Here is a 12,529-nt window from a genome sequence, read left to right as displayed (position 1 = left end):
CTTGAACTGATTTGCAGAACTGCAGAGGGAATTTTCAATGACTTTCTCATCCTTGGTGGCTCATTAAAATTTCTCAATCAGGGAAGGGTGTCTGAGCTGTGTTGGCTCTGCACTGATGAATCACCCAACCCCATGAGAAGAATGGCTTAAAGTCTTTTTGCCTTCTATTGGTGCATTCTTTAGTTTTGGTCCTCAAAAGGGCAGATTTCACTATGCCATTGAATCTTCTCATTTTTTACCTGGTGTGTCATAATTTGACCTATATCTGAACACAAAGCCTTGAAGTTGGCTCACCATTTCACCTTATTTTTCCCCATTTACCTCTCCCTCCATTTGACAAGGTAAGGAGCAGAGCCTCTTCAAAACTGTCTGCTAACTCTGTGAACTATTTTCTAGCCTTGAATATCCAAACTGGGATATGTTTTAATACTATTATTTAAATGTGTAGTGCAGAAGTGAATATACTATTAATGGTGCTTTAGAGAGATGTTTTGACCAGCTCTTCATGTGGAGAAGCCCAGGCTGGCAAAATGCAGGTAGTACCAGAAAAAACAGTACTGAAATAGTTGTAACTGGAATGCACTTTCACAAGTGCTTGAGACCATTTCTGCTGCCTCTTCTCCTCCACTCTCCCACTACATCAACACTCATAAATCCTTTCTTTCTGTTCTTAAAATTAAAGCAAGGGGGCCAAGGTCTAAAATTTGAAATTCTACTTTTGTAGTTTTTAGGTCGCATATATTTCCCATGCTCTATAGGTATTTTAACCCGCTTCAGTAAAGCTGGAAGAGGAATTGGTTTTCTCTGACCCTTCCTTTGCAAGGTAATTGCAAGTACCTTGACTTTCTTACATGGGGTTATTTAACCTTAGCTCAAAACCTCATCTTCTGAACCCTCTCTCTTTAATTCCATCTCAAAACAAAATGCTTTCAGGACTAAAGACTAGTAGTTAATGCAAGCTGTGTTTCTGTGCCATTTTCATAGATTTGCTCCTATTCTAACAAGTAGTCAGTAAAGGGGTAAACTCTTTGTGAAGGAACACAAAAAATGACCTAAGCTGTAAAGTAAAACCACGGCCACATTAAAATATTGCCAGCACCACTAAGAACTGATTAATATAGTCTGCCAAGAAGGTGAATCAGTGCGGGTGACTCAGAGCCCCTTGTACTCTTTCAAAAAAGCTTTTCTGGGCCACGTATTGTTTTTGCATGAAGTGGAGCTGGTATAACTTCATCATCTCCACTGGGATTGCTCCAGCTGTAGCATCCATGTGTAACTGAGGTCAAACTCAAGCCAACACCTTTAAAAATCGTTGTGTGGGCAGTACTATACCAGGGATTCCCCTTAGAAGTTATTCCATAGCCCTGAAGAGCCATATAAACTTTTCAGCTAGGCAATTTTGCTCACTTGACTTTCTAGACTTTTTAATCTGAAGATTTATGTTTATACCTTGATCACTGAATTAACTTGCTGCCTTCCACACATTATCTCTCACATGCAGCTTTGGTCACAGATGTGTCTGCAGAAGCACAGACAGGTTCCCAGTGGTTTTTAGGCTTGGCACACGCTCTCCAGACAAAGGCCTGGAAGAGTAGCCTTTGTTCCCAGCATGCACAGGACATATCCAGCAACCGTGCCATGCCTTTCCTGAGCTCCTGTGCATCCTTGTCCCCTGCAGCCCCAGTGTGTTAGCAGCAGCCTCCACCATGAGTGGGGACATGGTCCACGTGGCTCCAGCAGATTTTTCCCGTGAGTCATCTGCGGAAAATGGCACTGGAGGACAGGGACAGTACAGGAGGACACCCACACAGCCCTCAGGGAAGGGGCTCATGTTTCTCGTTCTTCCACCTTTACAATCCTACTGTCACAAGAAGGGTGCTCCTGTGGATGATGCCTGCGACTGCAACAACCCCTGTTTGCTTCTGATCACATGTCAGGGGCAGCTCTTGGTGAACATTATGGTCTTGCAGAGCTCTCCTCTCACCTGCTCCAAGTCCCTGTTCTCAGGCACCAGCCCCAGCACGCAGCAGTGCCCGGTATTTGCCATGATATCCCACTGCGTCGTGGCACAGAGCTCCACAGTGCTGGATGATAAAGAAAGGGGCTGTCAAGCGACAGATATTTTTGGTACTGCTGGTTGGGCTGCGTAGGTGTTAAAAAGGCCTTGTGCTTCTCCAGGCAAAGCTCCAGACAGTCAGTGCCTGTTGCCTCGCAGAGGAGTAGGGGCTCCAGCTCGAAGGAGGCACCCAGGCAACTGATAACATAAATATATCTTTTGCTTGCTTTGTTTCTGTACGTTCTAAGGCCATCTCTCTCGCAAGGCCTCCCCTCCGCCCCTCTTTTTTTCTGCCTGCACAGCTGAAACAAAACCAGCGATGGAGCCACCTTCTCTTGCTGGAGCCTGGCTGGCAGCAGCCTGCCCTGACCTGAGACACCAGCCATTGTTAAGGGTATAACACATTTACATATTTTGCAATAAAACATCAGTTATTTGCATTACTGTGTCAAGTTTTATTTGATTCTTTCACCTAAAAATGACTCATTTTCCTTTCTTGTATTTTAAAAACCAACTACTCTAAGCTTGTTTGAGAATAATCAAAAATTGCCCATTTAGCTAGAAGTCATTTTCTTTTCAAAAGGCAAATGTTATTTAATCTTTCAGCTGTTCATTGTGCCATCATAAATACTTTCTTTTCAGCACAGTTGTGGGGACTGAAATGAGCCCACTAATTGCCTCCCATTTCGACTGACATGTGGTGGTTTAGTGGAAAGAGAACACAGCGGGGAGAAGGAAATAGGAGGCTGAGAAAATGAGAGCTAATTATTTTCACTGCCTCATGTCAGGCTCTGTGTCAGCCTTGTTTTTACAAACTGGAAGGTTTAGCACTAAATAAAACAAACTGGCGTCATGTTTTTATATACTGGCAGTGTCATGGAAGCAGCTGCACATCTCAAAGACAATATAATGCCTGCATTCGCATGGACACCATCTGACAGCCACTGTGAGCCACTGCTAATGAGGATATCACAGTGGTGCCAAGTGAAAGGTGCTGAATTATGTATGATTCTTCATCAGTGCAGCAATAGTCCTGTACATCATTATGAGACATTGTTTTGCTGAAGAGATTAAAACATTCTTAGTTCCAGACCCTGCAACCTATACATGCTACAAGAGGTTATTAATGGAATTTTTAGGGAGAGTTTCTTGTGGATTTCTTTTTGGTTAAAAATATCTCATGGGACAAAGCTGTGGTGGGTCATGGTCATGACACTATATATATAAAGAAGAGAAGCAAATTAACTATAATTGTGTTATCTTCCTTTAAAACCAGTATAATAAAATATAGTGTAGCAGGGTGATACATAATGATAAATAACCCAAGTGCTGTCACTAGATGTTCAACTCTAATGCCTTTAAAACAGCAGGTTTCAGCAGCTGAGATAGATAATAGCTAAGAACGTAAAAGAGCTTCTAGGGATCTAAATCATCAACATGCTACTACTTTTAGTATCAGCATGACCAATATTTTTTTCATATTTGTTTCATCTCATGCTACATCTTACTTTTCTTCTGATATCCAGTTACCTGCTACAATGCTGTTTCCATTTTTATTTCAATCTTTAAAAAACAAAAAAAGTTCATTCCAACCACTGGTTTTAAAATGAATCCTGGATTTGGGCCCCCTTGAAAAATGAAGTGCCTTCCCAGCAAGGGTTTTAAGCTGTTGTTTCAGGACACATGTTTGTTGTTTAGAGCCTGTGCCTGATCTTTCTCATTTCCCTTTCATTATATTTTTTTTTGGCAGATGTTAATGCATATGGGGCTGAAGAAGTATTGTCACCACAGTAAGCTGGAGACTTAAGTTTTAAAGTGGTTTTATTTTCTGTTTTGAAACTGAAGAGAAGCGGCTCAAATACATGTGTGATTTGCTTTTCTAGAATCATTTTCAGAAGCTGCTGATTTTTTAACTTTGTCAAAGTGTTATTTGAAAATGTTTTCACACAAAGTTTTGCCAGTTTCAGAACTGATTGCCTCTCAGTTCTGAACTGAGATGTTTTCTTAAAACAAAAAGCTGAAATTCTTTATTTAAATCAAAATCAAGCAGGTAAATACTGGGAGGTATTTTAATGTTTGAACGACAAGATATTCAGGGAAGTCTCTTTGGAGGACTCGTGTAAGCATATTTATCAACCAGACACTTTTCCATTTCTAAATTATTTTCCCACATACATCTGGCGTTAAATGTAGTCCCAATCCAAGAAGCCTTATGGCTACAATTCATCGAAGAATTGAAATTCATATACTTGGTTATTCTAGCCACATTTTTGCTTCAGTGGATAAGCATCTCTCTCCTATTTTAAGAACCTAGAACTCCATTGGAAAACAGTGAAATATGTCCATTTCTTTCTGCAGCATGCAAATCATGCATTATTTACTGTGTGGTTGAACAAAATAGTTACTGGGTGTGTAAAACAAGTAGCCACCTACTTACTTTAGATATTTCCCAAGTGCCTTGATTCTAAAGTCATCCATCTACTGTCTTTTCTAGTTACTTTCCCTTTCTTCCTTCCTTCCTTCCTTCTTTCTTTTTCTTTCTTTCTTTCTCTCTTTCTCTCTTTTTCTTTCTTTCTTTTTCTTTTTCTTTCTCTCTTTTTCTTTCTCTCTCTTTCTTTCTTTCCTTTCTTTCCTTTCTTTCCTTTCTTTCCTTTCTTTCCTTTCTTTCCTTCCTTTCCTTCCTTTCTTTCCTTTCCTTTCCTTTCCTTTCCTTTCCTTTCCTTTCCTTTCCTTTCCTTTCCTTTCCTTTCCTTTCCTTTCCTTTCCTTTCCTTTCCTTTCCTTTCCTTTCCTTTCCTTTCCTTTCCTTTCCTTTCCTTTCCTTTCCTTTCCTTTCCTTTCCTTTCCTTTCCTTTCCTTTCCTTTCCTTTCCTTTCCTTTCCTTTCCTTTCCTTTCCTTTCCTTTCCTTTCCTTCCTTCCCTTCCCTTCCCTTCCCTTCCCTTCCCTTCCCTTCCCTTCCCTTCCCTTCCCTTCCCTTCCCTTCCCTTCCCTTCCCTTCCCTTCCCTTCCCTTCCCTTCCCTTCCCTTCCCTTCCCTTCCCTTCCCTTCCCTTCCCTTCCTTCCCTTCCCTTCCCTTCCTTCCCTTCCCTTCCCTTCCCTTCCCTTCCCTTCCCTTCCCTTCCCTTCCCTTCCCTTCCCTTCCCTTCCCTTCCCTTCCCTTCCCTTCCCTTCCCTTCCCTTCCCTTCCCTTCCCTTCCCTTCCCTTCCCTTCCCTTCCCTTCCCTTCCCTTTCTTTTTCTTTCTCTCACTCTTTCTCTCTTTCTTTATCTTTCTCTCTCTTTCTTTCTCTCATCCTTTCTTCCTTCCTTCCTTCCTCCCTCTTTCCTTCCTTTCTCTCTTTTGTATCTTTTCTCTTTTTCTCCCAGCATCTCCTTCCCTTTCTTGCCCCTCTTTATTTCCTTCTCTCTCTCTCTCTCTCTCTCTTTCTCCTTTCCAGTGATGATCTTACAATAACACAGAATGGAAACCTTCTGCATAAAACAAGACAGGTACTTTTGGGTGACCAGAGAGGGTATGCCTAGTGTGGTAACTTGCCCTTTTGGTATCTGCGCAGTGTGGCTGGAGAGGGCTCCAAAAAGGACCAAAGGTCTGGGGACTGGGTTTGAAGGACAGAAGAGTGTATGTGTTTGTCTGAAGATGCAGTTCCGACCTGGGGAAGGCTGTGTTTGTGCAGAGCTGGTGCATCCAGCGCTGCGTGGGGCAACCTGATTCGTTACCGCATGGAGAGCCGCTCCTGCGCGCATGGCGGATCCGGCAAGGGCTGGGCACTGGCAGGTACCCACCTGCCACACCCTGGATGAACACAGCTTGTCAGCCTTGTCTTTAGAGATGGCTGGTTGATTTCTTTTGTTTATTAAAATGAGATCATGTTTGTCAGATGTAGTCTGTAGGGAAATGTGAGTGAACAGCACAAAATCCTGAGTCATGAGGAGCCCTGGCACAAGGTGCAGCTCTGGCTCTCAGGTTCTTGGCACTGGTATTACGGCAGGAGATGAGCTGAACTAACTGGAGGATAGTACTTTATGTCAATATTTTTTCTTTCCTTGGCTCAGGTGTTTTTGTAAAACTTACAAATGTGATCAAGCATCCCGTCTCTAACCTCAGGTTCAATTTGCAATAGCACGAATGTAGGAAGTCCTGCAAAAAAGGTTGACAACAAGAATGATGTGGGCTGGGAGAGGAGCACAATTTGAGGGACAAGGAGGAGTCAGAGACAATTCTCTTTGCTGTTGCTGTTCAGTTACACAGGATATGCTGTCCTCAGCTCACAACTGTGGCCCATGCCCTAAGCCGCCATCTGTTTCCGCACTGAAAGTGTTTGCATTTTCTGAGCAGATTTGAGGTGAAGAATGCATCCAGCAAGTGCTGAGACCACACCTGCCAGGCACAGACCCTCCAAACCCCTGGTATGTCTGGAGCAGCTCCTGCCACTGTGAAGGGAAGATTCCCTCTCTCCTATGTGGAGATGGAGATACAATGCTTCACCGTAGTCCTGTTGTCCTTCAGATTTTTGGAGGAGCTCAGTGCACAGGACAGCACCTCATCCCCAAAGCACCTGCCAGGCACACCAGCAAATGTTGGCTGTTTTGGACCATGGACAGGCAGTCTCCAGTCCCCAGTGGGAGCCTCCCTGGCCACAGACTTGAACCCCGGCTCCAGCACTCAGCCCATGCAGGATGTCTTGCAGGATGCTGCCAGAGCTGTCACCTTCTGCAGGCTCACACCTGTGCAAAATGTTGGATGTTGGCTCCCTGTTCAGCTCGGGGGATTTTTTAAGGATACCTTTTGTTGCTTTGGTTTATTAGACTCACTGTGATTATTTTCTAAGCTGGGCTTGCTTATAATTAATAGTGCAATTGGAGGTGAACCGAAGTTGAGGATGCTCAGTGCCTCACTGGGCATTCAGTATCTGAAATAACTGAGCTGTAATAACAAGCTCATCCTCTTGCCCATTATTTGAGCAATTGTCATGAAGGTGTTTCACAGACCCTTTGGTCATTTGTTCCTGGGTTCATCAGGACAATGTCCTTGGGGCTGGCTGCCAGCACTGACTGTGACCCCAGGTGACAGCTCCCAGCACTGCCCTGTCCCTCCACCTCCCCTGGGTGTGCAGAGCTCCCAAGCCTGCTCCAACAGGCTGTCTGTCCAGGTGAGGCACTGCAGGGGATCCACACCTCTGAAGACATCCAGACCTGTCTGAGAGGCAGCTGCCTCTCAAGGTGAGCTAAGAGTGAACAAGAGGACTGAGGGTTTTCCATTATCAGCACTTTTACTGGAAAACATGCATATCCTAAAATATGTGTATGTCCCTTAACTTTCTTCTGGGTTATTTTTTCTCCTCATATATTGAGGATTAGATTTTGGGTTGTTTCAGCTTTCAGGTTTTTTTCATTTGGGGTTTTGTTGTTTGTTGTTTTTTTCTATCTGTATTCTAACGATCCAGCATTCTTTTTTTTATTATTCATAGGATTGTAAATGGAAAATGTACATGGAGATGGACGGGGATGAAATTGCAATAACCTACATAAAAGATGTGACATTCAACACTAACCTACCTGATGTAGAGATTTTAAAGATGACAAAGGTATTTACAGCTTTAAAGCTTTCATGAATTCACAGATCTCAAACAAAGACATTAAAATACCACAGCAGTCGACTTTTGTGCTTGCAGAAGCTCAATCTCTTGACAGCTTTTAAATAAAATGCACATTTTAAACAGATTTGTATCATAATAGGAGTTAGGTGTTTTGGTTCTCCTTTAAGCTGACAGTAATGTTAACAACAGAAAAATAAGAGAAGGAACTAATTTTTATTTTCTTGTTTTAATTTCATGTTATATCCTCTGAATTTATTACCCCTTTTAAAGAAAAGAATATTAAAAAATTACTTTCTTTTTCAAGAGAAGAAACTGATTTAAATGTTCCAGAAACTTCATGTGATTTTTATGGGATTTTTTTGGGGTTTTTTCTCTCTCTCTTTTTTTTTTTTGACATGGTTTTAGAACTTTTGCATGCTTCTAAAACTCTCATTCATGCAACAATGGGTTGCAAATACTGAAACCCATTGCAGACAGTACACCACTGAACATCTGCAATTCAGTGTCACTAGGCATTTTACCTTGTTTCAGAACCTCCCTGTAAATATTTACCAGCAAATGCTTAGACCGCTTTTTCCTAAGCAGCAGAAGTTTTGTTAATGCAAAAAGCATTCTGGTAGCTGTCTTTTTAATTTTTTGGTTTTATTAATATGCTCCACTTGGTAATAACTAGCAAAATAAATTTCTAACTGAAAAAATATACAACTTGATTACCAATTAACGCTGCTCTAGGTGCGCTGGTAAAAACACCCAAACTCTTGAATGCTTTTAGCTGTGAATTTTTGGGGTAAAACTGGGGGGGAAACCTTTGGTTATTTTTTCTCAAGGAAAAAAATGAAAAGCAGATTGTCAACAGTCATAATTTTAAGGGAAATGTGATATAGGTATATTTGCCAACAGGGATTATAATATTTAATTCATGCTAATACTATTTTAATTGTTAGTGATTTCTGGAACAACACTTGTGATTTTTTTTATTATTATGATTGGTTTTGTTATTATTAGTTTTCTGTTTAATGTTAATCTCAGACATTTCAATTTTTCCTTAAAAAAGGCTTAAATAAACTAACAACTAGATACAGTAACATTAATGTTCCACATATTTCAACATCTTTAATTTTGTCAAGGAATATCTCTGAGAATCTCTAGGTATTTGTTCTTGCTGGCCTCTGTAAATCTAGAAAAAAAAACCCTGTACATGCATAAAATTGAAAAAAGGTTTATGCCCCCATGAAAACATTCCACATTGTCTTACCTACTGCCTGTTACGTATGGAAATCTCTTCTCAGTTTCCTTTTGTAAGCAAGGAAGTAAATATTTCCAAAATACATTACTTTATCTCATAAAATTTTAATAGCAATATGTTAATGGATGAAAAGAGGCAAATGTTGGAAATATCTTTGGGGTGTTTCAAAAACAAGGCAGGAGATGAAAAGCACCTTATAAATCTTCTACCATGTTTTTTTCAGCCACCGTTTGTAATGGAGAAATGGATTGTGGGGATAGAAGAACACCAGTCTGTAGAATGTGTTGTTACATATGAGGTAAGCTCTAAGAAACAAATAAAATTGTTGATCCAAGATAAAACCTACACAGGAGGTGTGGAAATAGCATCCTCTGGCTTTGTTATATCCTATAATCAAGTCTCAGCTGCCTGCAATTAATTGTACAATCTAAAGTTCAGAGCAAAAGCTGAATGAAGTTTACAGAGACAATGGCCTCAGACTGCTGCCTGGGATGGCTCTTCTTCTCAAGGAGGAAAGCTCCTTTTTCTTGAAGTGTAATGGTCAATGTTGTTTGCATTACTTGAAGAGGCTGGTTTTTATCTTTTCAATGAAGTGCTAATTAGGAGAGCAGAGAAGCAACAGGAGAAGAGAGAAAATGAGAAATCAAGAGTATAGTAAGATAAAATAAAGTCTGGAATACTTTTTGATATGATAGAAATTAGCTGTTGTTAAAAGGGTTTACAGTTACTTACAGGAGTGTTTTTATAAAGACCAATGCTGTGCGTCAGGAGGCTAATAATTGAGATTCCAGCTCTGTCCTGAACAAGTATTCAGGCAGTGATGGAGAAACATAGAAATCCTGGACCTTAACAGGTCCAAATTGTTGTCCTTAACAACAAACTGAAGAGTTTGGTACTCCTTGAAAATTTTGTTGGGGGTTCCCCTGCAAAAATACCTGCTTAGTCCTCCCTCTTTTAGCAGGGCACATTTGATGTTCACATTAATAGAACTAGTAAAATGTATTTTTGTGTTTGTAGAGGAAGGCCTTCAGATCTTTCCTCCACATGGTACCAGAATTGAAACAGTTATTCTCTACCATATTTTTAGCAAAATCACGAAGTACCAGCCAAAATTATATAGAGTCTAAAAATACTTGAGAACTGGCTAAATGGTTTTGCAAAATAGATTCTTTATTGAAAGCACTGCTGCTGCCCAGGCACTCATGGATGTTCCCTCCTAGGAGAGCTTAGTGTGTTGTATGTTGTTATGTCCTCACATGTGTTGTGTCCTTCCTGAGCAGAGTGATGTTAGAGCTCCCAAAAGCACCAGGCACATCCAAGCTATCTGCTGGAGCAAGGTGAAAGCACAGGACGAGGTTGAGACAGTACAGCTCATGATACAGACCTCGGTCCCCAACTCGGAGGGGAATTCACGGAGCAGATCTGACTCAGGTAAGTCAATACATCCAAACTTCATTGTTGACATCAGCAGGGCATATGTGAGGAGAACAGCAAAAAGTCAATACCATTCCTCTGCTCCAACAACAGAGCATGTCTTTCAGCATCAGCTGCCATTGTGGTCCCTGTGATGCCTTTGTAGATGCATGCATCCTGGCATGTCGACTTAGCTTAAAGGCTAAACTTTAAGTACTAACTTGTTCTGTATCTCAGTGTGATTTCATAGAATTACAGAATGGTTTGGGTTGGAAGAGACCTTAAAGAACATCTAGTACCAACCTTCCTTGCATGGGTAGGGACACCTTTCACTAGGCCAGGTTGCTCAAAGCCCCATCCAACCTGGCCTTGAACACTTCCAGGGATGGGACATCCATAACTTTTCTGGGCAGCCTGTTCCAATGCCTCACCACCCTCACAGTAAAGAATTTCTTCCTATTATCTAATCTAAACCTACCCTCCTTCAGTTTGAAGCCATTTCCCCTTGTCCTGTCACCACGTGTCCTTGTGAAAAGTTTCTCTACATCTTTCTTGTAGGCTCCCTTCCAGTACGGGAAGGCTGCAATTAGATCATCAAGAAGCCTTCTTTTCTCCAGGCTGAACAATCCCAATTCTTTTAGCCTTTCCTCTCTGGGAGAAAATCTTTGTGGCCCTCCTCTGGACTTGTTCCAACAGGCCAGTGTCCTTCCTATGCTGGGGACCCCAAACCTGGATGCAGCACTCCAGGTGGGGTCTCACAAGAGCAGAGTAGAGGGGCAGAATCACCTCCCTCAGTCTGCTGACCACGCTGCTTTTGATGCAGCCCAGGACATGTTTGGCTTTCTTGGCTGCAAGTGCACATTGGTGGCTTGTGTCCAGCCTCTCATCCACCAGCATCCCCAAGTCCTTCTCAGCAGGGCTGCTCTCAATCTGTTCATCCCCAAGACTGTATTGATGCCTCAATCCAGGTGCAGTACTTTGCACTTGGTCTTGTTAAACCTCATGAGATTCCCATGGCCCCACTTCTTGAGCTTTTCCAGGTCCCTCTGGATGGCATCTCATCCTTTCAGGCATGTCAACTGCAGGTGTCACCTGCAAATTTGCAGAGGGTGCACTTGATCCCTTTGTCTGTGTCATTACTGAAGATATTAAATAACACTGGTCCCAGTATGGACCCCTACGGGACATCACTTGTCACTGATGTCCATTGAAACTATGAGCTGTTGACTACTACGCATACACATCCACAGTAGCCTTTTCATGATAGCAGGCCTCTCTTCACCATAGTCTGCTTGTGGGATTGGGGATCAGCTGGCAGATCTGCCCTTCTGCAAAATCTGCCCCTCTTCACCAAGAGAAGCAAGTACTCAGCTTTGTGGAGCCAAGTGTATTGGCATAGCAAAAGGATTTGGACTAAATTACGGCACCCACACAAAGTGTGCAGGGCCTTGGGTGAAGATTAGTTTCTTAACCAGGATGTTAGGAAGGCATCTGCTGTTAAAGGAGACAATCTCATGCATCTCTACCCAACTCTACCCTGTATATGTTGGGAATAATGGAGTTTTCCGCAGCTGTTTTGAGAACTTGGAGAGCCAGTGCTTTCATCAGCTTTTTACTGGCTTTCTCTCCCTGCAACCCAAACTCAATAGAAGTGCTTTGGCCAGCTCTTCCCTCCTGCCCTTACCCACTCAGCACACAGGCAGCTTTGCACAGATGTTATGTTTGGATAAAGGGTACCTCCTGTAAGAAATGTGGCTAGTGCTGACACATACTGAGATTGTGGCCTCAGAAGCTGCAGGTTTAAAATGCCAGGTTTTAAAAAAAAATCACCAAATCCAAGCACAAAGGTAAGGGTAATACCTGTCTAATAGGGTAAAATAACAAGCAATGAAGGTACTACCTATGTGGGCTACACATAGAGCATAGAGTGTACAGAGTTGATGGCTCAGCTACCACGTGAGGAAGAAGCCCCCCAGCCCATGAGAGGCAGTCCCACAGGGCACACTGGCAGATCCTTGCTGGGCAGCTGGTTCCTGAGCTGGCAACCATGGTTGGCTATGAGGAGCAAGGACTGAACAGCCTCAAGGGAGCCCCTTGTTCAGGACAGCATTGACCCTGGTCCCATGGGGCATGTGATGGCCACCCAAGCACTGATAACAAATGAAGACCCAAACTTGAATCCTGAGCCTGCTGCTTCCAGGTTTATGAGATCTGTGAC

General features: G+C 42.4%; 1 protein-coding gene across 5 annotated transcripts in view; it reads left to right on the top strand.

Annotated features, from left to right (window-relative positions):
- The window catches only part of MAP3K20 (mitogen-activated protein kinase kinase kinase 20), a 97,956-nt gene that overhangs the window by 74,786 nt on the left and 10,641 nt on the right, over nt 1-12,529 (top strand). For all 5 annotated transcript variants that reach the window (XR_010431936.1, XR_010431935.1, XM_064660816.1 and 2 more), the window contains exons 17-19: nt 7,524-7,640; nt 9,122-9,196; nt 10,179-10,329. Coding sequence is in view for 3 of the 5 variants with exons in the window: in XM_064660816.1 (XP_064516886.1) it covers nt 7,524-7,640; nt 9,122-9,196; nt 10,179-10,329 (343 nt within the window). In the remaining 2 variants the exon portion in view is untranslated. The remainder of the gene's footprint in view (nt 1-7,523; nt 7,641-9,121; nt 9,197-10,178; nt 10,330-12,529) is intronic.

Source organism: Pseudopipra pipra, chromosome 7 (genome assembly GCF_036250125.1).
Source record: "Pseudopipra pipra isolate bDixPip1 chromosome 7, bDixPip1.hap1, whole genome shotgun sequence".
Taxonomy (NCBI): Eukaryota; Metazoa; Chordata; class Aves; order Passeriformes; family Pipridae; genus Pseudopipra; species Pseudopipra pipra.
The sequence above is the reverse complement of the archived record's forward strand: the minus strand, read 5'-3'. Positions and strand labels throughout refer to the sequence as shown.